Source organism: Heptranchias perlo, chromosome 7 (genome assembly GCF_035084215.1).
Source record: "Heptranchias perlo isolate sHepPer1 chromosome 7, sHepPer1.hap1, whole genome shotgun sequence".
NCBI classification, from domain to species: domain Eukaryota; kingdom Metazoa; phylum Chordata; class Chondrichthyes; order Hexanchiformes; family Hexanchidae; genus Heptranchias; species Heptranchias perlo.
In genome coordinates this window covers 82,259,887-82,287,488 of record NC_090331.1, presented here as the reverse complement: position 1 = coordinate 82,287,488, position 27,602 = coordinate 82,259,887, and the positions used below count along the sequence as shown (strand labels likewise).

The 27,602-nt window shown below is 51.4% G+C and overlaps 2 protein-coding genes across 2 annotated transcripts in view; one reads left to right on the top strand and one right to left on the bottom strand.

Annotated features, from left to right (window-relative positions):
- LOC137323391 (uncharacterized protein KIAA2012 homolog) overlaps nucleotides 1–13,165 on the top strand; it is a 20,788-nt gene extending 7,623 nt beyond the window's left edge. The window contains exons 4-5 of the mRNA XM_067986871.1: nucleotides 5,925–6,144; nucleotides 9,781–13,165. Coding sequence (XP_067842972.1) covers nucleotides 5,925–6,144; nucleotides 9,781–9,937 — 377 coding nt within the window. The 3' untranslated portion in view covers nucleotides 9,938–13,165. The remainder of the gene's footprint in view (nucleotides 1–5,924; nucleotides 6,145–9,780) is intronic.
- A 1,150-nt stretch (nucleotides 13,166–14,315) lies between these two features.
- The window catches only part of LOC137323909 (caspase-8-like), a 43,427-nt gene continuing 30,140 nt past the window's right edge, over nucleotides 14,316–27,602 (bottom strand). The window contains exons 7-11 of the mRNA XM_067987988.1: nucleotides 23,445–23,513; nucleotides 21,513–21,577; nucleotides 15,678–15,786; nucleotides 15,070–15,568; nucleotides 14,316–14,575 (exon numbers count right to left, since the gene is read on the bottom strand). Coding sequence (XP_067844089.1) covers nucleotides 14,416–14,575; nucleotides 15,070–15,568; nucleotides 15,678–15,786; nucleotides 21,513–21,577; nucleotides 23,445–23,513 — 902 coding nt within the window. The 3' untranslated portion in view covers nucleotides 14,316–14,415. The remainder of the gene's footprint in view (nucleotides 14,576–15,069; nucleotides 15,569–15,677; nucleotides 15,787–21,512; nucleotides 21,578–23,444; nucleotides 23,514–27,602) is intronic.

The window sequence follows — 27,602 nt, the reverse complement described above, 5'->3', positions numbered from 1 at the left end:
TGGGAGAGAGAGGGCTGGAGCAGGGGGAGAGAGAGAGGGGGCTGGAGCAAGGGGAGAGAGAGAGAGAGAGAGAGAGAGCGCTGGAGCAAGGGGAGAGAGAGAGAGGGGGCTGGAGCAAGGGGAGAGAGAGAGAGGGGGCTGGGAGCAAGGGGAGAGAGAGAGAGGGGGCTGGAGCAAGGGGAGAGAGAGAGGGGGCTGGAGTAAGGTGAGAGAGAGAGGGGGCTGGAGCACGGGAGATGAGAGGGGGCTGGAGCAAGGGGAGAGAGAGGGCTGGAGCAGGGGGAGAGAGAGAGGGGGCTGGAGCAAGGGGAGAGAGAGAGGGGGCTGGAGCAAGGGGAGAGAGAGAGAGGGCTGGAGCAAGGGGAGAGAGAGAGAGGGGGCTGGAGCAAGGGGAGAGAGAGAGAGGGGGCTGGAGCAAGGGGGAGAGAGAGAGGGGGGGCTGGAGCAAGGGGAGAGAGAGAGGGGGCTGGAGCAAGGGGAGAGAGAGAGAGGGCTGGAGGCAGGGGGGAGAGAGAGAGAGAGAGGGGGCTGGAGCAGGGGGAGAGAGAGAGGGGGCTGGAGCAGGGGGAGAGAGAGAGGGGGGCTGGAGCAGGGGGAGAGAGAGAGGGGGGGCTGGAGCAGGGGAGAGAGAGGGGGCTGGAGCAGGGGGAGAGAGAGAGGAGGGGGCTGGAGCAGGGAGAGAGAGAGGGGGGCTGGAGCAGGGGGAGAGAGAGGGGGCTGGAGCAGGGGGTAGAGAGAGAGGGCTGGAGCAGGGGGGAAAGAGAGGGGGCTGGAGCAGGGGGAGAGAGAGAGGGGGGCTGGAGCAGGGGGAGAGAGAGAGGGGGGCTGGAGCAGGGGGGGTAGAGAGAGAGAGGGGGCTGGAGCAAGGGAGAGAGAGAGGGGGGGTGGAGCAGGGGGAGAGAGAGAGGGGGCTGGAACAAGGGTAGAGAGAGAGAGGGGGGCTGGAGCAGGGGGAGAGAGAGAGGGGGCTGGAGCAAGGGGAGAGAGAGGGGGGTGGAGCAGGGGGAGAGAGAGAGGGGGCTGGAACAAGGGTAGAGAGAGAGAGGGGGCTGTGAGCAGGGGGAGAGAGAGAGGGGGCTGGAGCAGGGGGAGAGAGAGAGGGGGCTGGAGCAGGGGGAGAGAGAGAGGGGGCTGGAGCAGGGGAGAGAGAGAGGGGGCTGGAGCAGGGGAGAGAGAGAGAGAGAGAGAGAGGGCTGGAGCAAGGGGATAGAGAGAGAGAGGGGGGCTGGAGCAAGGGGAGGAGAGAGAGAGGGGGCTGGAGCAAGGGGGAGAGGAGAGAGAGGGGGCCAGAGCAAGGGGAGAGAGAAAGGGGGGGCTGGAGCAGGGGGGGGGCTGGAGCAGGGGGGGAGAGAGAGGGGGCTGGAGCAGGGGGGATGGAGAGAGAGGGAGGGGGCTGGAGCAGGGGGGAGAGAGAGAGAGGGCTGAAGCAGGGGGAGAGAGAGAGAGGGGGGGCTGGAGCAGGGGGAGAGAGAGAGAGGGGGCTGGAGCAGGGGGAGAGAGAGAGAGGGGGCTGGAGCAGGGGGAGAGAGAGAGAGGGGGCTGGAGCAGGGGGAGAGAGAGAGAGGGGGCTGGAGCAGGGGGGAGAGAGAGAGGGGGCTGGAGCAGGGGGAGAGGAGAGAGGGGGCTGGAGCAGGGGGAGAGAGAGAGGGGGCTGGAGCAGGGGGAGAGAGAGAGAGGGCTGGAGCAGGGGGAGAGAGAGAGGGGGCTGGAGCAGCGGGAGAGAGAGAGAGAGGGCTGGAGCAGGGGGAGAGAGAGAGAGAGAGGGGGCTGGAGCAGGGGGAGAGAGAGAGAGAGAGGGGGCTGGAGCACGGGGAGAGAGAGAGGGGGCTGGAGCAGGGGAGAGAGAGAGAGAGGGGGCTGGAGCAGGGGAGAGAGAGAGAGGGGCTGGAGCAGGGGGAGAGAGAGAGAGGGGGCTGGAGCAAGGGGAGAGAGAGAGGGGGCTGGAGCAGGGGAGAGAGAGAGGGGGCTGGAGCAGGGGGAGAGAGAGACAGGGAGAGAGGGGCTGGAGCAGGGGGAGAGAGACTGAGAGAGAGGGGCTGGAGCAACGGGAGAGAGAGGGGGCTGGAGCAGGGGAGAGAGAGAGAGAGGGGGCTGGAGCAGGGGAGAGAGAGAGAGGGGGCTGGAGCAGGGGGAGAGAGAGAGGGGGCTGGAGCAAGGGGAGAGAGAAGGGGGCTGGAGCAGGGGGAGAGAGAGGGGGCTGGAGCAGGGGGAGAGAGAGAGGGGAGCTGGAGCAGGGGGAGAGACAGAGGGGGCTGGAGCAGGGGGAGAGAGAGAGGGGGCTGGAGCAGGGGGAGAGAGAGAGAGGGAGCTGGAGCAGGGGGAGAGACAGAGGGGGCTGGAGCAGGGGGAGAGACAGAGGGGGCTGGAGCAGGGGGAGAGACAGAGAGGGCTGGAGTAGGGGGAGAGAGAGAGAGAGGGCTGGAGCAGGGTGAGAGAGAGAGAGGGGGCCGGAGCAAGGGAGAGAGAGAGAGGGGGCCAGAGCAAGGGGAGAGAGAGAGGGGGGGCTGGAGCAGGGGGAGAGAGGGGGGGCTGGAGCAGGGGGGAGAGAGAGAGGGCTGGAGCAGGGGGAGAGAGAGAGGGGGCTGGAGCAGGGGGAGAGAGAGAGGGGGCTGGAGCAGGGGGAGAGAGAGAGGGCTGGAGCAGGGGGATAGAGAGAGGGGGCTGGAGCAGGGGGAGAGAGAGAGAGAGAGAGGGGGCTGGAGCAGGGGGAGAGAGAGAGAGGGGGCTGGAGCAACGGGAGAGAGAGGGGGCTGGAGCAGGGGAGAGAGAGAGAGAGGGGGCTGGAGCAGGGGGAGAGAGAGAGAGGGGGCTGGAGCAGGGGGAGAGAGAGAGAGGGGGCTGGAGCAGGGGAGAGAGTGAGAGGGGGGCTGGAGCAAGGGGAGAGAGAGGGGGCTGGAGCAAGGGGAGAGAGAGAGGGAGCTGGAGCAGGGGGAGAGACAGAGGGGGGCTGGAGCAGGGGGAGAGACAGAGAGGGCTGGAGCAGGGGGAGAGAGAGAGGGGCTGCAGCAGGGGGAGAGAGAGAGGGGGCTGGAGGAGGGGGAGAGAGAGAGGGGGGCTGGAGCAAGGGGGAGAGAGAGAGGGGGCTGGAGCAGGGGGAGAGAGAGAGAGGGCTGGAGCAGGGGGAGAGAGAGAGAGGGGGCTGGAGCAGGGGAGAGAGAGAGGGCTGGAGCAGGGGGAGAGAGAGAGGGCTGGAGCAGGGGGGAGAGAGAGAGAGAGGGCTGGAGCAGGGGGGAGAGAGAGAGGGGGCTGGAGCAGGGGGGAGAGAGAGGGGGCTGGAGCAGGGGGAGAGAGAGGGGGCTGGAGCGGGGGGAGAGAGAGAGAGAGGGGGGGAGAGAGAGAGAGGGGGCTGGAGCAGGGGGAGAGAGAGAGGGCTGGAGCGGGGGGAGAGAGAGAGGGGGCTGGAGCAAGGGGAGGGAGAGAGAGAGGGGGTTGGAGCAGGGGGAGAGAGAGAGGGCTGGAGCGGGGGGAGAGAGAGAGGGGGCTGGAGCAAGGGGAGAGAGAGAGGGGGCTGGAGCAGGGGGAGAGAGAGAGGGGGCTGGAGCAGGGGGAGAGAGAGAGGGCTGGAGCAGAGGGAGAGAGAGAGGGGGCTGGAGCAGGGGGAGAGAGAGAGAGGGGGCTGGAGCAGGGGGGAGAGAGAGAGAGGGGGCTGGAGCAGGGGGAGAGAGAGGGCTGGAGCAGGGGGAGAGAGAGAGGGGGCTGGAGCAGGGGGAGAGAGAGAGGGGGCTGGAGCAGGGGGAGAGAGAGAGGGGGCTGGAGCAGGGGGAGAGAGAGAGGGGGCTGGAGCAGGGGGAGAGAGAGAGGGGGCTGGAGCAGGGGGAGAGAGAGAGGGGGCTGGAACCGGAGGGAGAGAGACAGGGCTGGAGCGGGGGGAGAGAGAGAGGGGGCTGGAGTGGGGGGAGAGAGAGAGGGGGCTGGAGCGGGGGGAAAGAGAGAGAGGGCTGGAGCGGGGGGAGAGAGAGAGGGGGTTGGAGCGGGGGGAGAGAGAGAGAGGGCTGGAGCGGGGGGAGAGAGAGGGGGCTGGAGCGGGGTGAGAGAGAGAGGGCTGGAGCAGCGGGTGAGAGAGAGAGGGCTGGAGCAGCGGGTGAGAGGGGGCTGGAGCGGGGGGAGAGAGGGAGCTGGAATTTGGGGAGGGGGGCGCTGGAGCAGGGTTGGAGAAGGGAGAGAGAGGGCTGGAGGATGGAGGTGAGAGTGATTGCAAAAGCACTAATATTCCCCACGGTATAGTGAGAGTTGAGACACCTTCACTTCAGGTCATGCTAAAGCTGGGTGCTTCGCCCAGAAATACAGGCTCTTCCAAAAGCAGTGAATCACAGTAAGTAAAGAAAGACCCAAGGGTTCGATTGCCAATCAGGGCTGGGCTGGGCTAGCTGACCCTTGATTAATTTTTAGTTTTCCTTGTATCTCTGGTATTTTATCCTCATCCTCTCCTGTGAAGACTGATACAAAGTCGTTATTTATTAAGTCTGCCGTTTCCTGATTTCCAATTACAGTATCACCTGCGTCTGTCATTAAGGGGCCCACATTACCCTTCATCACCCTCTTTCTCTTAATATTATTGTAAAAACCTTTATTAATGTTGTCCTTGATATTCCTCACAAGTTTTTTCTCATATTCCCTTTTTGCAGTTCTCACTCCGTTCTTTCTATCCCTTTGCTGTTCTCTATGTCTCTCCCAGTATGCGGGATCTCTACTGATCTTTGCCTTTCTTTTACTTTTTATACTATCTCTCACTTCCCTTCTTGACCCAGATTGTTTAATTACACCAGTAGAGCTCTTGCCCTTTAAGGGTATGTACAGTCTTGTATTCTACCAAATACTTTTTTGAACACCTCCCACTGTTCACCTGTAGTTTTATCCCTTAATAGTTCTGCCCAGTCTATTGTGGTCAATTCCTGCCTCATCCCTCCAAAACTTTGGTTCGTGACTCACCTTCTCCCTCTCAAACCTAAGATCAAATTCAATTATATTATGGTCCCTGTTAACCAGGTGCTCCCTTACCGTTAGATTCATGACTAATTCAGGCTCATCACTAAATCTAAGATGGCCTGTTCTCTTGTTGGTTCAGGAACGTATTGTTCCAGAAAACTGTCCTGAATACACTCAAGAAACTCACTGCCTTTGGGACTTGAGCTGTTCTGCTTCCTCCAGTCTTTGTGAAAATTAAAATCTCCCATTATAACTACTCTGTTTTTGCAACTGCTTCTCTGATCTCCCTGTTGATGTATCCCACTACTTTATCACTGCTACCAGGAGGTGTATAAACAATTCCCACCAAAGTCTTGCATCCATTTCTATTCCTCAATTCTACCCTTGGAGTTTCTACTGCCTGCTCACCCTTACTGATATCCCCTCTTTCTAATGCTGTAATAGTGTCTTTTATCAATATTGCTACTGCTCTTCCTTTTCCAATTTCCCTGTCCTTTCTAAAGACCTTATTACCTGGAATATTGATCACCAGTCAAGCCCAGCTTGTAGCCAGGTCTCAGTGATGGCCATTACATCCCCTTTAAGCTGAATTTGTGCTTCTAATTCACTTGTTTTATTTCTTAAGTTGTGTGTATAGGACTTTTAACTGGGCAATAGACCCTGTCCTGCCCTTATGCCCTGAAGTTGTTTTAAACACACATTTAACTTATCACACTCCTTGTTTTTTATCACTTCTGTTGGGTCACACTAATGACCCCGAGGGATCGGGCTATGCTGCGATGACCTCCAGTGTTGAATATCCAGCCAACGCTGATCAGCCACCTGGGGAGGTTCAGGAGACCAGCGAGTGCCTTAAGAAGTTTAACCCAGCAAGGAGGCCTCACCTGGAGGAGCGAGATATGAGTTAAAGCAGGGATACTGGGGCGAAAGGGATGAGGGAGAGAGGCTGGAGAATGGTGCGTCAGCAACCTGTGTTTGTCACCTTGCTCCATCCTCAGAGGAGGCCGTGCGACTGCAGAGGCAGCGCCAGGAGCAGCTGGAAGAGGAGACCCAGCTCCTGATGGGAATGGACGAAGCGCAAAGGCTGGAATATCTGAGAAAGAAGCGAATTGAAGAACAGCTAGTGAGGGAGGAGCTGGAGGAGCGACGGAGGAACGAGCAAGAGAGAGGCACGTGGCTGATGGAAGAGGCGAGGCAAGAAGCAGTGTCCTTAATGTGGTGAGTATCACAGTGATCCACACACAGAGAGCACTGTACACCCAGACTGGACACAGACACAGAGAGCACTTTACACCCAGACTGGACCCATATACAGAGAGCACTGTACTCCCAGACTGGACCCAAATGCAGAGAGCACTGTACTCCCAGACTGGACCCATACACAGAGAGAGCACTGTACACCCAGACTGGACCCATACACAGAGAGCACTGTACTCCCAGACTGGACCCACACACACAGAGAGCACTGTACACCCAGACTGGACCCATACACAGAGAGCACTGTACACCCAGACTGGACCCATACACAGAGAGCACTGTACACCCAGACTGGAGCAATAGTGATTCTGTGGAACTCCCTTCCCCAGAGAGCGGTGGAGGCAGGGTCATAGAATATTTTTAAGGCTGAGTTAGATAGATTCCTGATTAAGAAGGGAGTCAAAGGTTATAGTAGGTAGATGGGAAAGTAGGGTTGAGGCCACGATCTTATCAAATGGCAGAGCAGGCTCAAGGGGCCGAAGGGCCTACTCCTGCTCTTAATTCATATATTTGTGTGTTCATATGTACACAGAGAGCACTGTACACCCAGACTGGACCCACACACAGAGCACTGTACACCCAGACTGGACCCACACACAGAGAGCACTGTACACCCAGACTGGACCCAGACACAGAGAGCACTGTACACCCAGACTGGACCCATATGCAGAGAGCACTGTACACCCAGACTGGACCCAGACACTGAGAGCACTGTACACCCAGACTGGACCCACACACAGAGAGCACTGTACACCCAGACTGGACCCAGACACTGAGAGCACTGTACACCCAGACTGGACCCAGACACTGAGAGCACTGTACACCCAGACTGGACCCAGACACTGAGAGCACTGTACACCCAGACTGGACCCACACTCAGAGAGCACTGTACACCCAGACTGGACCCAGACACTGAGAGCACTGTACACCCAGACTGGACCCATACACAGAGAGCACTGTACACCCAGACTGGACCCAGACACTGAGAGCACTGTACACCCAGACTGGACCCAGACACTGAGAGCACTGTACACCCAGACTGGACCTTATCCATAGAGCACTGTACACCCAGACTGGACCTTATCCATAGAGTACTATACTCTCTGAAATTGACCCATACACAGAGAGCACTCCACACCCAGACTGGACCCAGACACTGAGAGCACTGTACATATAGACTGGATCCATATCCATGGGACACTGTACACCTCGACTGGACTCATACCCATGGGATGCTGTACACCCAGATTGGTCCCGTACACATAGAGCACTGTACTCCCAGACTGAACCCATATCCCTGGGACCCTATTAACCCAGACTGAGCCCGTACCCATAGAGCTTGGAAATATATCGCCATTCCTTCATCGTCGCTAGTTCAAAATCCTGGAACTCCTTTCCTAACAGCACTGTGGGAGAACCGTCACCACACGGACTGCAGCGGTTCAAGAAGGCGGCCCACCACCACCTTCTCAAGGGCAATTAGGGATGGGCAATAAATGCTGGCCTTGCCAGCGACGCCCACATCCCATGAATGAATAAAAAAAAAAGCACTGTACACTCAGACTAGTCTCTTAAATGAGGGGCTGACTTCCACCCCAAGCTCTGTTGATAGGGATTTGCCTCTCACTCAGTGCTGGTTTCTCAGTGCGTTTTGCAGTAGAAGCTGTGTGGTTCATGCCCTGAGACAGCAAACCTTCCACTTTCTGTTTGATTTATGTGTTTATTTGTTTTTGTTCCTGGTATTTGGGTAACACTGGCAAGGCCATTTATTACCCATCCCTAGTTGCCCTGAGGGCATTAAGAGTCAATCATGTAGCGTGAGACTGGAGTCATGTGTTGGCCCAGGCCAGGTAAGGGTGACAGGTTCCTTCCCCAGAAGGTCATCAGTGAACCAGTTGGGTTTTTAATCACAATCCGACAAATTTCATGGTCATTTATCTGGAGCCAGTCCATAAATTACTGGTTTAATTGAATTACCTATGTTACTTGCCGTGGTGAGATTTGAGCTCACAACCACGGGATTGGTGGACCAGAACCACATGACTACCATTAACCTCACCTACCCCAGGTACAGCCTGACCACCTGGCCCTGCATGTGAGGCAGTTACATTAGGACACAGACCCCACGCCATCTGCTCTCAGGTACAACTTAACCCTCACCTGCCCTCAGGTACGACCTAACCCCGACCTTCCCTTAGGTACAACCAAACTCCGACCTTTCCTCATGTACGACCTAACCCCTTCCTTCCTTCAGGTATGACCTAACCACAACCCTACTCTCTTCCTCGCTGCCCATTCCCCAAGCTCTCCCCTCGTTCCCGTTCCCCAAGCTCTCCCCTCGTTCCCGATCCCCACTGTCTCCTCGTTCCCGATCCCCACTGTCTCCTCACTCCCGATCCCCACTCTCTCCTCGTTCCCCACTCTCCCCTCATTCCCGTTCCCTATTCTCTCCTCTTTCCCATACCCCACTCTCCCCTCACTGCTTGTTCAATACTCTCTCACCTCGCTCCCGTTCCCCCCTCTCCCCTCGCTCCCGTTCCCCCCTCTCCCCTCGCTCCCGTTCCCCACTCTCCCCTCGCTCCCGTTCCCCACTCTCACCTCGCTCCCGTTCCCCCCTCTCCCCTCGCTCCCGTTCCCCACTCTCCCCTCGCTCCCGTTCCCCCCTCTCCCCTCGCTCCCGTTCCCCACTCTCCCCTCGCTCCCTTTCCCCACTCTCCCCTCGCTCCCGTTCCCCACTCTCCCCTCGCTCCCGTTCCCCACTCTCCCCTCGCTCCCGTTCCCCACTCTCCCCTCGCTCCCGTTCCCCACTCTCCCCTCGCTCCCGTTCCCCACTCTCCCCTCGCTCCCGTTCCCCACTCTCCCCTCGCTCCCGTTCCCCACTCTCACCTCGCTCCCGTTCCCCCCTCTCCCCTCGCTCCCTTTCCCCACTCTCCCCTCGCTCCCGTTCCCCCCTCTCCCCTCGCTCCCGTTCCCCCCTCTCCCCTCGCTCCCTTTCCCCACTCTCCCCTCGCTCCCGTTCCCCACTCTCCCCCGTTCCCCACTCGCCCCCGTTCCCCTCTCGCTCCCGTTCCCCACTCGCCCCTCGCTCCCGTTCCCCCCTCTCCCCTCGCTGTCCATTCCCCCCTCTCCCCTCGCTGTCCATTCCCCCCTCTCCCCTCGCTGTCCATTCCCCCCTCTCCCCTCGCTGTCCATTCCCCACTCTCCCCTCGCTGTCCATTCCCCACTGTCTCCTCCTGCTCCCATTCCCCACTCTCCCCTCGCTGTCCATTCCCCCCTCTCCCCTCGCTGTCCATTCCCCCCTCTCCCCTCGCTGTCCATTCCCCCCTCTCCCCTCGCTGTCCATTCCCCACTCTCCCCTCGCTGTCCATTCCCCACTCTCCCCTCGCTGTCCATTCCCCACTGTCTCCTCCTGCTCCCATTCCCCCCTCTCCCCTCGCTGTCCATTCCCCACTCTCCCCTCGCTGTCCATTCCCCACTCTCCCCTCGCTGTCCATTCCCCACTGTCTCCTCCTGCTCCCATTCCCCACTCTCCCCACATTGCCTGCTCCCCACTCTCTCCTCGCTGCCTGTTACTAACAGTTTGCTGTCTTCTTACAGTCAGAAGGGGCTGATGGAACGTGACCTCAAGTTTCGCCGCGACATGTTAGTGGAGTTCACCGGTCTGGAGCGGGCACAAAACATCACCAGACCCTGGGTCTTCTCGTACTTTGAGTTGATAGAGCTTCTGGGTCTCGAGGCACCAACGGAGGATTGAATGAAGGAGACCAGTGTTGGTAGAGAATGGGACTGAGTAACGAGGACAACTGTGGAGGTTCAAAATCTCTTTGCTGGCGCCTCTCACTATAACCAGACAGCCTCCGGCTGCAATTGTGAGGGTTGAGCATTCCCACTTCAGTCAGAGAAACGCTGCTTACATATACAAGGGCTGATTTTTATACACACGCTAAGTACATGTACACACACACTTGCGCATGCACAAGATAATATTATGCCGTTATTGTCTCATATTAATGAGAGAAATTAAAGAAATTTTAAGACATCTATGAGACAGAGAGAGAGTGAACAGCAGAGAGAGAGAGTGAACAGCAGAGAGAGAGAGTGAACAGCAGAGAGAGAGAGTGAACAGCAGAGAGAGAGAGTGAACAGCAGAGAGAGAGAGTGAACAGCAGAGAGAGAGAGTGAACAGCAGAGAGAGAGAGTGAACAGCAGAGAGAGAGAGTGAACAACAGGGAGTGAGTGAACAGCAGAGAGAGAGAGTGAACAACAGGGAGTGAGTGAACAGCAGAGAGAGAGAGTGAACAGCAGGGAGTGAGTGAACAGCAGAGAGAGTGAACAGCAGGGAGTGAGTGAACAGCAGGGAGAGAGTGTGAACAGCAGAGAGAGAGAGTGTGAACAGCAGGGAGTGGGTGAACAGCAGAGAGAGAGTGTGAACAGCAGGGAGTGAGTGAACAGAGAGAGTGTGAACAGCAGAGAGAGAGTGTCAGCAGAGAGAGAGTGTCAGCAGAGAGAGAGTGTGAACAGCAGGGAGTGGGTGAACAGCAGGGAGTGGGTGAACAGCAGAGAGAGAGTGTGAACAGCAGAGAGAGAGTGTGAACAGCAGGGAGAGAGAGTGAACAGCAGGGAGAGAGAGTGAACAGCAGAGAGAGAAAGTGAACAGCAGAGAGAGAAAGAACAGCAGAGAGTGAACAGCAGAGAGAGAGAGTGAACAGCAGAGAGAGAGAGTGTGAACAGCAGAGAGAGAGAGTGTGAACAGCAGAGAGAGAGAGTGTGAACAGCAGGGAGTGGGTGAACAGCAGAGAGAGAGTGTGAACAGCAGGGAGTGAGTGAACAGAGAGAGTGTGAACAGCAGAGAGAGAGTGTGAACAGCAGAGAGAGAGTGTGAACAGCAGGGAGTGGGTGAACAGCAGGGAGAGAGTGTGAACAGCAGGGAGTGGGTGAACAGCAGGGAGTGGGTGAACAGCAGGGAGTGAGTGAACAGCAGAGAGAGTGTGACCAGAGAGTGTGACCAGCAGAGTGTGAGAACAGCAGAGAGTGAGTGAACAGCAGGGAGAGTGTGAACAGCAGAGAGAGAGTGTGAACAGCAGAGAGAGAGTGTGAACAGCAGAGAGAGAGTGTGAACAGAGAATGTGAACAGCTGAGAGAGTGTCAGCAGAGAGAGAGAGTGAACAGAGAGAGAGTGAATAGCTGAGAGAGTCAGCAGGGAGTGTGTGAACAGCTGTGAGAGAGAGTGAACAGAGAGAGTGTGAACAGAGATGGAGAGTGTGAACAGCTGAGAGAGGGTTTGAACAGCAGAGAGTGAACGGCTGAGAGTGGGTGAACAGCAGAGAGAGAGAGTGTGAACAGCAGAGAGAGAGAGTGTGAACAGCAGAGAGTGAGTGTGAACAGCAGAGAGCATGGCGATGAAGCAGATAGAAATGGAAGGACAAAAATTGGCAAAGCAGAGCAGGTCCCAGTGGCTCAGGAGACAGGGAGAAGAACGGATCAGCTCCTTGTTTCAATAATTATCATCTACCCACTATGTGGTATTGATCCAGAGTGTATCAAACAGCATAAATGTGGTATTGATCCAGAGTGTATCAAACAGTATAAATGTGGTATTGATCCAGTGTATCAAACAGTATAAATGTGTTATTGATCCAGTGTGTATCAAACAGCATAAATGTGGTATTGATCCAGAGTGTATCAAACAGCACAAATGTGGTATTGATCCAGAGTGTATCAGACAGTATAAATGTGTTATTGATCCAGTGTGTATCAAACAGTATAAATGTGGTATTGATCCAGTGTATCAAACAGCATAAATGTGGTATTGATCCAGAGTGTATCAAACAGTATAAATGTGTTATTGATCCAGTGTGTATCAAACAGTATAAATGTGGTATTGATCCAGAGTGTATCAAACAGCATAAATGTGGTATTGATCCAGAGTGTATCAAACAGTATAAATGTGTTATTGATCCAGTGTGTATCAAACAGCATAAATGTGGTATTGATCCAGAGTGTATCAAACAGTATAAATGTGTTATTGATCCAGAGTGTATCAAACAGCATAAATGTGGTATTGATCCAGAGTGTATCAGACAGTATAAATGTGGTATTGATCCAGTGTGTATCAAACAGCATAAATGTGTTATTGATCCAGAGTGTATCAAACAGCATAAATGTGGTATTGATCCAGTGTGTATCAAACAGTATAAATGTGGTATTGATCCAGTGTGTATCAAACAGTATAAATGTGGTATTGATCCAGAGTGTATCAAACAGCATAAATGTGGTATTGATCCAGAGTGTATCAAACAGTATAAATGTGTTATTGATCCAGTGTGTATCAAACAGCATAAATGTGGTATTGATCCAGAGTGTATCAAACAGTATAAATGTGTTATTGATCCAGAGTGTATCAAACAGCATAAATGTGGTATTGATCCAGAGTGTATCAGACAGTATAAATGTGGTATTGATCCAGTGTGTATCAAACAGCATAAATGTGTTATTGATCCAGAGTGTATCAAACAGCATAAATGTGGTATTGATCCAGTGTGTATCAAACAGTATAAATGTGGTATTGATCCAGTGTGTATCAAACAGTATAAATGTGGTATTGATCCAGAGTGTATCAGACAGTATAAATGTGTGACTGATCCACTGTGTATCAGAGTACAAATCAAGGTTGTGCACAGTGCTTATTCATACTTACATAAGAAATAGGAGCAGGAGTAGGCCATACGGCCCCTCGAACCTGCTCCGCCATTCAATCAGATCATGGCTGATCTTCAACCTCAAATCTACTTTCCTGCCCAATCCCCAATAAGAATACTTGTTGCTCTGTTTATTACTAATTTCACACTTTAAAACGTACAACCACTAATAACCATTAAAAATAAGACTGTTACATTCAAGTTTTATTTTTGTTCATTTACTGTCACGAAAGGCTCAGTTCCATGAGCAGCTGAGTGTAAACACAAGTTTAAATCCAACAACATCTCAACAGAGCTCCACTAATCAACCTGAGGAGTGGAGGAAACAATGTGCATATTTTCAAGGTAAGACAATCCTCAAAGTTGTAACTTGTGTTATACTTTAATATTTACTGTGGCTCAGTGGTAGAGCAGAGCAGTTAGCATCAGTGCCCCTGGGCTAGGCCAGGGTCTCTGCCCCGATCGCCATCCAGTGACACCCCTCCCCTGCGGGAAAGAGGATGTGAACAGCGGGCGAGCAGAGGATCAACCTGGCTGCGATGCTGCCTCTGGTCGAATAACTTGCCGATACTTGCTGTCTGTGCTCGCAGATGAGAAATGGCCACTCAGGTGAGGTACTGCTGGTCACAGCCGGGGAGACAACTGAGGCGGGGAGGGGTGTGGAGGAGGACTCAGCAAGGAATAACTGCAAGAGATTATCTCAGAGAGAGAGAGGGAAAAACAAACGCATCTGCACTGAAAGAATTTTTAGCAGAAAAGGAAACCACCCTCTGAGCCCCTCCCACTTCCTCCAATTTATAAATTCTTTTAAAATATATAAAATTTTCTAGAAAATACTGTCAGATTTTGATTGTAAAATAATCTGCAGAATGATGTAAAAGATAAATTGTTCACTGCAGCTCAGAGCAGAGACAGACAGACACTGACCCTGGGCAGGGTTAATGAGTAGCGTTCATATTGAAACATCCTCCCTCAGATAGATGGAGAGGATCAAACAAATCCCGGGGCCCCAGCTCCCCCTAAACCCCCTGGGATCCCAGCATCACCTGGACCCCGGGACCCCAGCACCCACAGGATCCAAGCATCCCCAGCACCCCATGGACCCCAGCACCTCTGGGACCCCCTGGACCCCAGCACCTCTGGGACCCCCTGGATCCCAGCAACCCCCCTGGACTCCCGGGATCCCAGCACCCCCCTGGACTCCCGGGATCCCAGCACCCCCCTGGACTCCCGGGATCCCAGCACCCCCATGGACTCCCGGGATCCCAGCACCCTCCTGGACTCCCGGGATCCCAGCACCCCCCTGGACTCCCGGGATCCCAGCACCCCCCTGGACTCCCGGGATCCCAGCACCCCCCTGGACTCCCGGGATCCCAGCACCCCCCTGGACTCCCGGGATCCCAGCACCCCCCTGGACTCCCGGGATCCCAGCACCCCCCTGGACTCCCGGGATCCCAGCACCCCCCGGGACTCCCGGGATCCCAGCACCCCCCGGGACCCCTGCACCCCCGGGACGGGCATCAGTGTGTAGACTCTACGGGGAGTTTCTGAAATGAGCAAAGCTCTGGGCCACAGGGAAGTAAAGCTTCTTCCTGAGGGTGTAACTGGGCTGTGGCATTTGGGTCTTGTATTCCCTGTCCTTTCTCTCACTGACGTCCCTGTTGACGATGGTCAGAATGCTCAGCAGGTCCTCACTGGAAAGGAACAGAGAGAGAATCCCGTCAGGTGGAGTCGGTTCAATCATCGCGGTCACTCCCAGCTCACCAGGATCACACCTGGCGAGTGAGGAGGTTAAGAGCTTAGGCTGGGAGAGACTCAGAATGACAGGCGCACCCCCCACCCCCGACTTCCTCCCCCGCGTGTCCCGCCCTCCCTCCCCCGCGTGCCCCGCCCTCCCTCCCCCGCGTGCCCCGCCCTCCCTCCCCCGCGTGCCCCGCCCTCCCTCCCCCGCGTGCCCCGCCCTCCCTCCCCCGCGTGCCCCGCCCTCCCTGCCCCCGCGTGCCCCGCTCTCCCTGCCCCCGCGTGCCCCTCTCTCCCTCCCCCGCGTGCCCCACTCTCCCTCCCCCGCGTGCCCCGCTCTCCCTGCCCCCGCGTGCCCCGCTCTCCCTGCCACCGCGTGCCCCGCTCTCCCTGCCCCCAAGTGCTCTCACTATCCCGTTTACCCCATTACTAAGGGTGGGATTTGTACCTGGCGCAATATCTCTTGAGGTTCTCGCAGAGTGACTGAATGTACCAGGTGCCCTGTTTAACATGTCGGAATGAGACGTATCCCTCCACCGTTGCCATGCCCAGCAGGAAGTCCGCCTCATCGGGGATAGTGGCAATGGCGGTGTTGACCGCGTCCTCCTCCAGCCAGGTGCTGGCGCTGTCGGCCTCGATCACAACACTCTCGTGCTTCTTGGAGCCCTGACACGCCTGGATGAAGAAGAGCTTGGGCTTTTGTCGGAGGGAGCAACATTGCGAGGCCGAGAATCTCGAGGTGATGTCTCGAATGGCCACCGTCTGCCCATCAGTCCCGTACATCACACCCTTCTCACCGTGGGTCAGGATACAGCAGATAAAACAATCGAGGTGCGTGTGATCCTTCTGCTGGTAGCAGTCCATCTTCTCCCGGATTTCCGCAGCAGAAAGATTGTTGAACAGGGTCACCGTGAACCCTAGCCACGTGAAGGTCCACTCCAGCTGCTCTGTGGGAACACAAGTTGGGCGGATGGTGAAATGGTTTTAGCCTCTCTCACCGGGCAGTGGGGCAGATCGACAAAGGTTCAAGGACAAGTTGGGGATTCCAATAATTACCTGCATCGACATCGGTTCCTCTTCGTGCCCTCAGGTTTTGAAAGGTACTGTTGTTAATTATGACACAGTAGCCCCTTGGGACACTTTCCATTTTGTACGAGCCCAGACTCTGTTACAAACAGGAGATTGTGAGATACAACATGGAACATTACTCGTTGCATCCAGTCCCCAACACTTTCATTCATTCAGATCATTCAGAACATGACTTGGTTCCCTATCCCTTATTACCCTTACCAAAAATCTATCAAACTCAGTTTTGAAATTTTCAATTGACCCCCAGCCTCAACAGCCTTTTGGGGGAGGGTTCCAGATTTTCACTACCGTTTGTGTGAAGAAGTGCTTCCTGATATCACCCCTGAACGGCCTGGCTCTAATTCTAAGGTTATGCTACTTTGTTCTGGACTTCCCCACCAGAGGAAATAGTTTTTCTCTATCTACCCTATCAAATACTTTAACCATCTTAAACACCTCAATTAGATCACCCCTTAATCTTCTATAGTCAAGGGAATACAAGCTTAGTCCATGCAACCGGTCTTCAAAATTTAACCCTTTTAGCCCCGGTATCATTCTGGTGAATCTGCGCTGCACCCCCTCCAAGGCCAACATATCGTTCCTGAGATGCGGTGCCCAGAACTGAATGCCGTACTCCAAATGGGGTCTCACCAGAGCTCTGAACAGCTGTAACATAACTTCCACCCCTTTGTATTCCAGGCCCAAGGTAAAGGCCAACATTCCATTGTGAGGTGAATCAAAATGACGAACTGTGAGTGAGTGGAACGGAGAATTGTGAGGGTGAGTGAGTGGAACGGAGAACTGTGAGGGTGAGTGAGTGGAACGGAGAACTGTGAGGGTGAGTGAGTGGAACGGAGAACTGTGAGGGTGAGTGAATGGAACGGAGAATTGTGAGGGTGAGTGAATGGAACGGAGAATTGTGAGGGTGAGTGAATGGAACGGAGAATTGTGAGGGTGAGTGAATGGAACGGAGAATTGTGAGGGTGAGTGAATGGAGAACTGTGAGGGTGAGTGAATGGAGAAATGTGAGGGTGAGTGAATGGAACTGAGAATTGTGAGGGTGAGAGAATGGAACGGAGAATTGTGAGGGTGAGTGAATGGAGAATTGTGAGGGTGAGTGAATGGAACGGAGAACTGTGAGGGTGAGTGAGTGGAGAATTGTGAGGGTGAGTGAATGAAACGGAGAACTGTGAGGGTGAGTGAATGGAACGGAGAATTGTGAGGGTGAGTGAATGGAACGGAGAATTGTGAGGGTGAGTGAATGGAACTGAGAACTGTGAGGGTGAGTTAGTGGAGAATTGTGAGGGTGAGTGAATGAAACGGAGAACTGTGAGGGTGAGTGAATGGAACAGAGAATTGTGAGGATGAGTGAATGGAACGGAGAATTGTGAGGGTGAGTGAGTGGAGAATTGTGAGGGTGAGTGAATGAAACGGAGAACTGTGAGGGTGAGTGAATGGAACAGAGAATTGTGAGGGTGAGTGAATGGAACAGAGAATTGTGAGGGTGAGTGAATGAAACGGAGAATTGTGAGGGTGAGTGAATGAAACGGAGAATTGTGAGGGTGAGTGAATGAAACGGAGAATTGTGAGGGTGAGTGAATGAAACTGAGAATTGTGAGGGTGAGTGAATGAAACTGAGAATTGTGAGGGTGAGTGAATGGAACGGAGAATTGTGAGGGTGAGTGAATGGAACGGAGAATTGTGAGGGTGAGTGATTGGAGTGGAGAATTGTGAGTGTGAGTGAATGGAACGGAGAACTGTGAGGGTGAGTGAATGGAACAGAGAATTGTGAGGGTGAGCGAATGGAACGGAGAATTGTGAGGGTGGGCGAATGGAACGGAGAATTGTGAGGGTGAGTGAATGGAACGGAGAATTGTGAGGGTGAGTGAATGAAACGGAGAATTGTGAGGGTGAGTGAATGGAACGGAGAATTGTGAGGGTGAGTGAATGGAACGGAGAATTGTGAGGGTGAGTGAATGGAACGGAGAATTGTGAGGGTGAGTGAATGGAACGGAGAATTGTGAGGGTGAGTGAATGAAACGGAGAATTGTGAGGGTGAGTGAATGAAACGGAGAATTGTGAGGGTGAGTGAATGGAACGGAGAATTGTGAGGGTGAGTGAATGGAACGGAGAATTGTGAGGGTGAGTGATTGGAACGGAGAATTGTGAGGGTGAGTGAATGGAACGGAGAATTGTGAGGGTGAGTGAATGGAACGGAGAATTGTGAGGGTGAGTGAATGGAACGGAGAATTGTGAGGGTGAGTGAATGGAATGGAGAATTGTGAGGGTGAGTGAATGGAGAATTGTGAGGGTGAGTGAGTGGAGAATTGTGAGGGTGAGTGAATGGAACTGAGAATTGTGAGGGTGAGTGAATGGAACGGAGAATTGTGAGGGTGAGTGAATGGAGCGGAGAATTGTGAGGGTGAGTGAATGGAGCGGAGAATTGTGAGGGTGAGTGAATGAAACAGAGAATTGTGAGGGTGAGTGAATGGAACAGAGAATTGTGAGGGTGAGTGAATGGAGCAGAGAACTGTGAGGGTGAGTGAATGGAACGGAGAACTGTGAGGGTGAGTGAATGGAACGGAGAACTGTGAGGGTGAGGGAATGGAACGGAGAACTGTGAGGGTGAGGGAATGGAACGGAGAATTGTGAGGGTGAGGGAATGGAACGGAGAACTGTGAGGGTGAGCGAATGGAACGGAGAATTGTGAGGGTGAGCGAATGGAACAGAGAATTGTGAGGGTGAGTGAATGAAACAGAGAATTGTGAGGGTGAGTGAATGGAACGGAGAATTGTGAGGGTGAGTGAATGGAACGGAGAATTGTGAGGGTGAGTGAATGGAACGGAGAATTGTGAGGGTGAGTGAATGAAACGGAGAATTGTGAGGGTGAGTGAATGAAACGGAGAATTGTGAGGGTGAGTGAATGGAACGGAGAATTGTGAGGGTGAGTGAATGGAATGGAGAATTGTGAGGGTGAGTGAATGGAGAATTGTGAGGGTGAGTGAGTGGAGAATTGTGAGGGTGAGTGAATGGAGCGGAGAATTGTGAGGGTGAGTGAATGGAGCGGAGAATTGTGAGGGTGAGTGAATGGAGCGGAGAATTGTGAGGGTGAGTGAATGGAACGGAGAATTGTGAGGGTGAGTGAATGGAACAGAGAATTGTGAGGGTGAGTGAATGGAACAGAGAATTGTGAGGGTGAGTGAATGGAACGGAGAATTGTGAGGGTGAGTGAATGGAACGGAGAATTGTGAGGGTGAGTGAATGGAACGGCGAATTGTGAGGGTGAGTGAATGAAACAGAGAATTGTGAGGGTGAGTGAATGGAACAGAGAATTGTGAGGGTGAGTGAATGGAGCAGAGAACTGTGAGGGTGAGTGAATGGAGCGGAGAATTGTGAGGGTGAGTGAATGGAACGGAGAATTGTGAGGGTGAGTGAATGAAACAGAGAATTGTGAGGGTGAGTGAATGGAACATAGAATTGTGAGGGTGAGTGAATGGAGCAGAGAACTGTGAGGGTGAGTGAATGGAATGGAGAACTGTGAGGGTGAGTGAATGGAACGGAGAACTGTGAGGGTGAGGGAATGGAACGGAGAACTGTGAGGGTGAGGGAATGGAACGGAGAACTGTGAGGGTGAGCGAATGGAACGGAGAACTGTGAGGGTGAGGGAATGGAACGGAGAACTGTGAGGGTGAGGGAATGGAACGGAGAATTGTGAGGGTGAGCGAATGGAACGGAGAACTGTGAGGGTGAGCGAATGGAACGGAGAATTGTGAGGGTGAGCGAATGGAACAGAGAATTGTGAGGGTGAGTGAATGAAACAGAGAATTGTGAGGGTGAGTGAATGGAACGGAGAATTGTGAGGGTGAGTGAATGGAACGGAGAATTGTGAGGGTGAGTGAATGGAACGGAGAATTGTGAGGGTGAGTGAATGAAACGGAGAATTGTGAGGGTGAGTGAATGAAACGGAGAATTGTGAGGGTGAGTGAATGGAACGGAGAATTGTGAGGGTGAGTGAATGGAATGGAGAATTGTGAGGGTGAGTGAATGGAGAATTGTGAGGGTGAGTGAGTGGAGAATTGTGAGGGTGAGTGAATGGAGCGGAGAATTGTGAGGGTGAGTGAATGGAGCGGAGAATTGTGAGGGTGAGTGAATGGAGCGGAGAATTGTGAGGGTGAGTGAATGGAACGGAGAATTGTGAGGGTGAGTGAATGGAACGGAGAATTGTGAGGGTGAGTGAATGGAACAGAGAATTGTGAGGGTGAGTGAATGGAACGGAGAATTGTGAGGGTGAGTGAATGGAACGGAGAATTGTGAGGGTGAGTGAATGGAACGGCGAATTGTGAGGGTGAGTGAATGAAACAGAGAATTGTGAGGGTGAGTGAATGGAACAGAGAATTGTGAGGGTGAGTGAATGGAGCAGAGAACTGTGAGGGTGAGTGAATGGAGCGGAGAATTGTGAGGGTGAGTGAATGGAACGGAGAATTGTGAGGGTGAGTGAATGAAACAGAGAATTGTGAGGGTGAGTGAATGGAACATAGAATTGTGAGGGTGAGTGAATGGAGCAGAGAACTGTGAGGGTGAGTGAATGGAATGGAGAACTGTGAGGGTGAGTGAATGGAACGGAGAACTGTGAGGGTGAGGGAATGGAACGGAGAACTGTGAGGGTGAGGGAATGGAACGGAGAACTGTGAGGGTGAGCGAATGGAACGGAGAATTGTGAGGGTGAGCGAATGGAACAGAGAATTGTGAGGGTGAGTGAATGAAACAGAGAATTGTGAGGGTGAGTGAATGGAACGGAGAATTGTGAGGGTGAGTGAATGGAACGGAGAATTGTGAGGGTGAGTGAATGAAACGGAGAATTGTGAGGGTGAGTGAATGAAACGGAGAATTGTGAGGGTGAGTGAATGGAACGGAGAATTGTGAGGGTGAGTGAATGGAATGGAGAATTGTGAGGGTGAGTGAATGGAGAATTGTGAGGGTGAGTGAGTGGAGAATTGTGAGGGTGAGTGAATGGAACTGAGAATTGTGAGGGTGAGTGAATGGAACGGAGAATTGTGAGGGTGAGTGAATGGAGCGGAGAATTGTGAGGGTGAGTGAATTGAGCGGAGAATTGTGAGGGTGAGTGAATGGAACGGAGAATTGTGAGGGTGAGTGAATGGAACGGAGAATTGTGAGGGTGAGTGAATGGAACAGAGAATTGTGAGGGTGAGTGAATGGAACAGAGAATTGTGAGGGTGAGTGATTGGAACGGAGAATTGTGAGGGTGAGTGAATGGAACGGAGAATTGTGAGGGTGAGTGAATGGAACGGAGAATTGTGAGGGTGAGTGAATGGAACGGCGAATTGTGAGGGTGAGTGAATGGAACGGAGAATTGTGAGGGTGAGTGAATGGAACGGAGAACTGTGAGGGTGAGTGAATGGAACGGAGAATTGTGAGGGTGAGTGAATGGAACGTAGAATTGTGAGGGTGAGTGATTGGAATGGAGAATTGTGAGGGTGAGTGAATGGAATGGAGAACTGTGAGGGTGAGTGAATGGAGAACTGTGAGGGTGAGTGAATGGAGAATTGTGAGGGTGAGTGAATGGAGAATTGTGAGGGTGAGTGATTGGAACGGAGAATTGTGAGGGAGAGTGAATGGAACAGAGAATTGTGAGGGTGAGTGATTGGAATGGAGAATTGTGAGGGTGATTGGAATGGAGAATTGTGAGGGTGAGTGAATGGAGAATTGTGAGGGTGAGTGAATGGAGAACTGTGAGGGTGAGTGAATGGAGAACTGTGAGGGTGAGTGAATGGAGAACTGTGAGGGTGAGTGAATCGCTCCCACCTGGAACTCAGAGTCCAACCGAATATTCTGGCTATGGGAAGTAATGTCCTTCTGCTCCCTCTTATCTGCAGAAATACAAATTGAAGATTATCAGTAAATACTGCACCTTTGACAGGATTGACATCATTGCAACGTAAACTGAATGGTACAATTTTCAAGGGGGTGCAGGAACAAAGAGACGTGGGGGGGTTCACATTGACAAATCTTTGAAGGTGGCAGGACAAGTTGATCAAGCTGTTAATAAAGCAGTTGGGATTTTTGGCTCTATAAATTCCCTATTTAACTTTAAACTCTGTCTCCTGGTCCTTCAAACTTGCGCTCAATAGAACTTTCCAAATTCTCCAGACCCATGAAAACTGTGGGCTGACCTATCTGGAATCAGTCCCCCTCCAGATGTGGCCAGATACAAACGTGACATTGCCTCCTTGGACTTATTGGTCACACTCTTTACCACACAGCCCAACATTTCACTCGCTTTCCCCACTACCTGTCAACAGCAGGCATTTAATAACCTATCCCACCGACACTCCCCGGTCCCTTTGCTGCTCTGTTACCTTGGGCAGATTGCTCTTTAAAATGTAATGCACATTCCAACCTCCCTCATCTCAGGATTTTGCACTCAGCCTCCTCCCTGCCCACTGACCCTCAGAATCATCAAACTTTGTGGGGCACTGCACCCAATTTGGAGTCACCCACAATCAGAGGACAATATTGCAGCCTCTCAGTCACTTTATATAAATTATAAACAGTACCCATCCATCCCAAGAAGACTCCACTGACAACCGGTTTCCACTCTGATCCCCACACACCATTTCTGGTGTCTACAGCCCTGCACCAAATCAAATGAACATTGCACCATCTATCCCAGGGGCATGCACGTGGCACTGTATCTAATGAATATTGCACCATCTATCCCAGGGGCATGCACGTGGCACTGTATCTAATGAATATTGCACCATCTATCCCAGGGGCATGCACGTGGCACTGTATCTAATGAATATTGCACCATCTATCCCAGGGACATGGACGTGGCACTGTATCTAATGAATATTGCACCATCTATCCCAGGGGCATGCACGTGGCACTGTATCTAATGAATATTGCACCATCTATCCCAGGGGCATGCACGTGGCACTGTATCTAATGAATATTGCACCATCTATCCCAGGGGCATGCACGTGGCACTGTATCTAATGAATATTGCACCATCTATCCCAGGGGCATGCACGTGGCACTGTATCTAATGAATATTGCACCATCTATCCCAGGGACATGGACGTGGCACTGTATCTAATGAATATTGCACCATCTATCCCAGGGGCATGCACATGGGACTGTATCTAATGCCTTCCTGAAACCTAACTGATAAAATCCACTGCCTTGCCCTCACCCTGTGAGCTCCTCACCCCAATACACTGAGCAGATATGACCTGATCCTCCCGAACCCAAGCTGGCTCTTGCCGATGCTCCCTCTTTGCGATCCCTCAGTATATTCTCAAACACCTTCCCCACATTCAAGGTGAGGCTCCTGAGTGTAATATGAGGGCTTGTAACTTGTCCTTTGTTTTAGAATTGGTAATCCCATTCATCACTTTCCAACACATCTCCCACTCTCTGTCTGCATTTCTCGCTCCTTCCCATTGCCTCTCGTCTTTCTATTTCCCCATCTCACTTGCTCACTCTTGCTCCATCTCCTCTATCTTCCACCGTCTCTTCCTTTCCCTCCCACTGTCTTCCTCTTTTGTTCAATCTCGCTCTCGTCATCTACTTTATCTCTCGCTCACACTCCTCCATCTCTCACTCGCTCGCTCTCCTCACCCACACCATCTCTCTAATTCTCTGTCCACTCATTCTTTCTTCTCTCCTCTTTCTCCACTGCTTTTCTTTCCATCACTGTCCATCTCCCCCTTCTCCTTAGATTTAGTTTCCTACCTTGGCCCTCATCAATCATGGTGTGGCTCATGGTTGCATCCTGTACAGTAGTTTGCTGATCCTCTGAGACTGAAATATGAACATTAAACAGAGGGAAGGTTAGAGGCCGGAGTCTGCAAACCCAGACTGTCACTGTCAGCTAATCGGGGTGGGGGGTGTCAGAAAGACAACTCGTTCCTGTGATTATCACTTACCTGTTAGCACAGCGAGTGAACTATTCACACTTAGGGGCATCGCAGCAGTCACACGCGCACACACACACACTTAGACACTCTCACACACACACATACATTTAGACACTCTCATATACACAGGGCACAATTTTAACCGAACTGACCTGGTGGGAAACCCACAGGATCAGGTGGAACATTGGATTTACACCCCATCCACTATCACTCTCTACTGGCTTCAATGGACAGTAAAATCGGGCGGGGTGTTAACCAGTGTTGCTCCTGATGCCGTCAGTTTCCAGGCGAGTTAGGTTAAAATTGCTCCCACAGTCTCACTCACGGACACACCTGTACCCACCAGTATTGTACTCCAGTGTTATACAGTGACAGACCTGTACCCACCAGTACTGTACCCCAATGTAATAGTGACAGACCTGTACCCACCAGTACTGTACCCCAATGTAATAGTGACAGACCTGTACCCACCAGTACTGTACCCCAATGTTATACAGTGACAGACCTGTACCCACCAGTACTGTACCCCAGTGTTATACAGTGACAGACCTGTACCCACCAGTCCTGTACCCCAGTGTTATACAGTGACAGACCTGTACCCACCAGTCCTGTACCCCAGTGTTATACAGTGACAGACCTGTACCCACCAGTCCTGTACCCCAGTGTTATACAGTGACAGACCTGTACCCACCAGTCCTGTACCCCAGTGTTATACAGTGACAGACCTGTACCCACCAGTCCTGTACCCCAGTGTTATACAGTGACAGACCTGTACCCACCAGTACTGTACCCCAATGTTATACAGTGACAGACCTGTACCCACCAGTACTGTACCCCAATGTAATAATGACAGACCTGTACCCACCAGTACTGAACCCCAATGTAATAATGACAGACCTGTACCCACCAGTACTGTACCCCAATGTAATAGTGACAGACCTGTACCCACCAGTACTGTACCCCAATGTTATACAGTGACAGACCTGTACCCACCAGTACTGTACCCCAGTGTAATACAGTGACAGACCTGTACCCACCAGTACTGTACCCCAATGTTATACAGTGACAGACCTGTACCCACCAGTACTGTACCCCAGTGTTATACAGTGACAGACCTGTACCCACCAGTACTGTACCCCAGTGTAATACAGTGACAGACCTGTACCCACCAGTCCTGTACCCCAATGTTATACAGTGACAGACCTGTACCCACCAGTACTGTACCCCAGTGTAATACAGTGACAGACCTGTACCCACCAGTACTGTACCCCAGTGTTACATAGAATTACATAGAATGAACAGCACAGAAACAGGCCATTCGGCCCAACAGGTCCATGCCAGTGTTTATGCTCCACACGAGCCTCCTCCCTCCCTACTTCATCTAACCCTAACAGCATATCCTTCCATTTCTTTCTCCCTCATGTGTTTATCTAGCTTCCCTTAAATGCATCTATGCTAGTCATCTCAACCACTCCGTGTGGTAGTGAGTTCCACATTCTTACCACTCTTTGGGTAAAGAAGTTTCTCCTTAATTTCCTATTGGATTTATTAGTGACTATCTTATATTTATGGCCCCTAGTTCTGGTCTCCCCCGCAAGTGGAAACATATTCTCTACGTCTACCCAATCAAACCCTTTCATAATCTTAAAGCCCTCTGTCAGGTCACCCCTCAGTCTTCTCTTTTCTAGAGAAAAGAGCACCAGCCTGGTCAATCTTTCCTGATAGGTGTAATCTCTCAGTTCTGGTATCAGCCTAGTAAATCTTTTTTGCACTTTCTTCAGTGCTTTTATATCCTTTTTATAATAGAGACCAGAACTGTTCACAGTACTCCAAGTGTGGTGTAACCAAGGTTCTATATAAGTTTAACGTAACTTCTCCGCTTTTCAATTCTATCCCTCTGGATATGGTCCCCAGCGCTTGGTTTGCTTTTCTTTTTAAATGGCCTCATTAACCTGCATCGCTACTTTTAGTGATTTGTGTATCTGTACCCCCAGATCCCTCTGCTCCTCTACCCTATTTAGACTCTTATTTTCCAAGGAGTATGTGGCCTTCTTATTCTTCCTACCAAAATGTAATACCTTACATTTATCTATATTGAAATTCATTTGCCAATTACAAACCCATTCTGCAAGTTTATTAATGTCTTCCCGTATTTTGTCTCAATCCTTCTCGGTATTAACTATACCCCCCCAATTTGGTGTCGTCCGCAAATTTTGAAATTCTACTTCCGATTCCAGAGTCCAAATCGTTTATGTAAATGGTGAACAACAAGGTCCCAGCACTGGGGAACTTCCCTTGGGGAAAACCACTTCCCGCCTTTTGCCAGTCTGAGTAACTACCTTTAACCCATAGTCTCTGTTTTCTTGTAGCCAGTTTGCTATCCATTCTGCTACTTGTCCCCGACTCCACATTTTCTGATCTTAGTCATGAGTCTACTATGCAGTACTTTATCGAAGGCCTTTTGAAAATCCAAATATATTACATCTACTACATTACCCTTATCTACCCTTTCTGTTATTTCTTCAAAGAATTCAATAAGGTTATTCAAGCATGACCTTCTGTTTTGGAATCCACGCTGACTATTGTTTATTATATTTTTGGTTTCTAGATGTTTTTCTATTACATCTTTGAGTGAGGATTCCAGTATCTTTCCTACCACCGACATTAAGTTAATTGGACTATAGTTCCCAGGACTTGGTCTATTTCCCTTTTTAAATATTAGCAGTTCGCCAGTCCTCTGGCACTATTCCCTTTTCTAATGAATTTTTATATATGTGTAATAGTATCTCTACTATCTCTTCCCTAACTTCTTTTAATACACGCGGATGTAATCCATCGGCCCAGGGGTTTTATCCTCTCTAAGTTTGATTAGTTTATCAATTATTTCCCCCCTTTCTATCTTAAATGTCTTTATATCTTTTTTGATCACTTCTTCTAATGTCATGTCCACCATATTAGTCTCCCTGGTAATTACTGAGGAAAAGTAATTATTTAATATTTCTGCCATTTCGTTGTCATTACTTGTGAGTTTATCATGTGTATCCCTTAGTGGCCCTATCACTATCCTGATTTTTCTTTTGTTATTTGTGTCTGTAGAATACTTTACTATTTCTTTTTATATTCTTTGATAATTTAATTTTGTAGTTTCTCTTTGCCTTCCTAATTGTTTTTTTGACTTCTTTCCTAACCTCTTCGTGTTCCCTTTTGTCATCCTCTCCTTTGTTGTCCATGTACTTAGTGTGTGCCTTTTTCTTTAGATTCAATTTGTTCCTTATTTCTTTATTCATTCATGGTGTGTCATTACTGGCTAGTTTGTTCTTACTTTTTAAGAGGAATACATTTCTCCTGGACTCTACTGATTACCGTTTTAAATATTTCCCCAGATGTTCTATTTCTTTGTTTATCATTAAATTTTTCCAATTTATTTTTCCTAGTTCCATTCTCATTCCCTGAAAATCAACTTTTTTCCAATTTATTACTTTGGTCTTTGTCTTACTGATGTCCTTCTCAATCTTTATCTTAAACCTTATTATACTGTGATCGCTATTGCCTATATGTTCCCCTATGCTTACTTCTCTTATTTGTTCTGGTTCACTTCCCATTACTAGATCCAGCAGTGGTTCCTTTCTTGTTGGGCTTTTTACATACTGGGTAAGAAAGGCGTCCTGCACACAATATAGTGACAGACCTGTACCCACCAGTAATGTATCCCAGTGTTATACAGAGACAGTCCTGCATTCACCAGTACTGTACCTCAGTGTTATACAGAGACAGTCCTGCACTCACCAGTATTGTACCCCAGTGTTATACAGAGACAGTCCTTCACTCACCAGTAATGTATCCCAGTGTTATACAGAGACAGTCCTGCACTCACCAGTACTGTACCCCAGTGTTATACAGAGACAGTCCTACACTCACCAGTACTGTACCCCAGTGTTATACAGAGACAGTCCTGCACTCACCAGTACTGTAC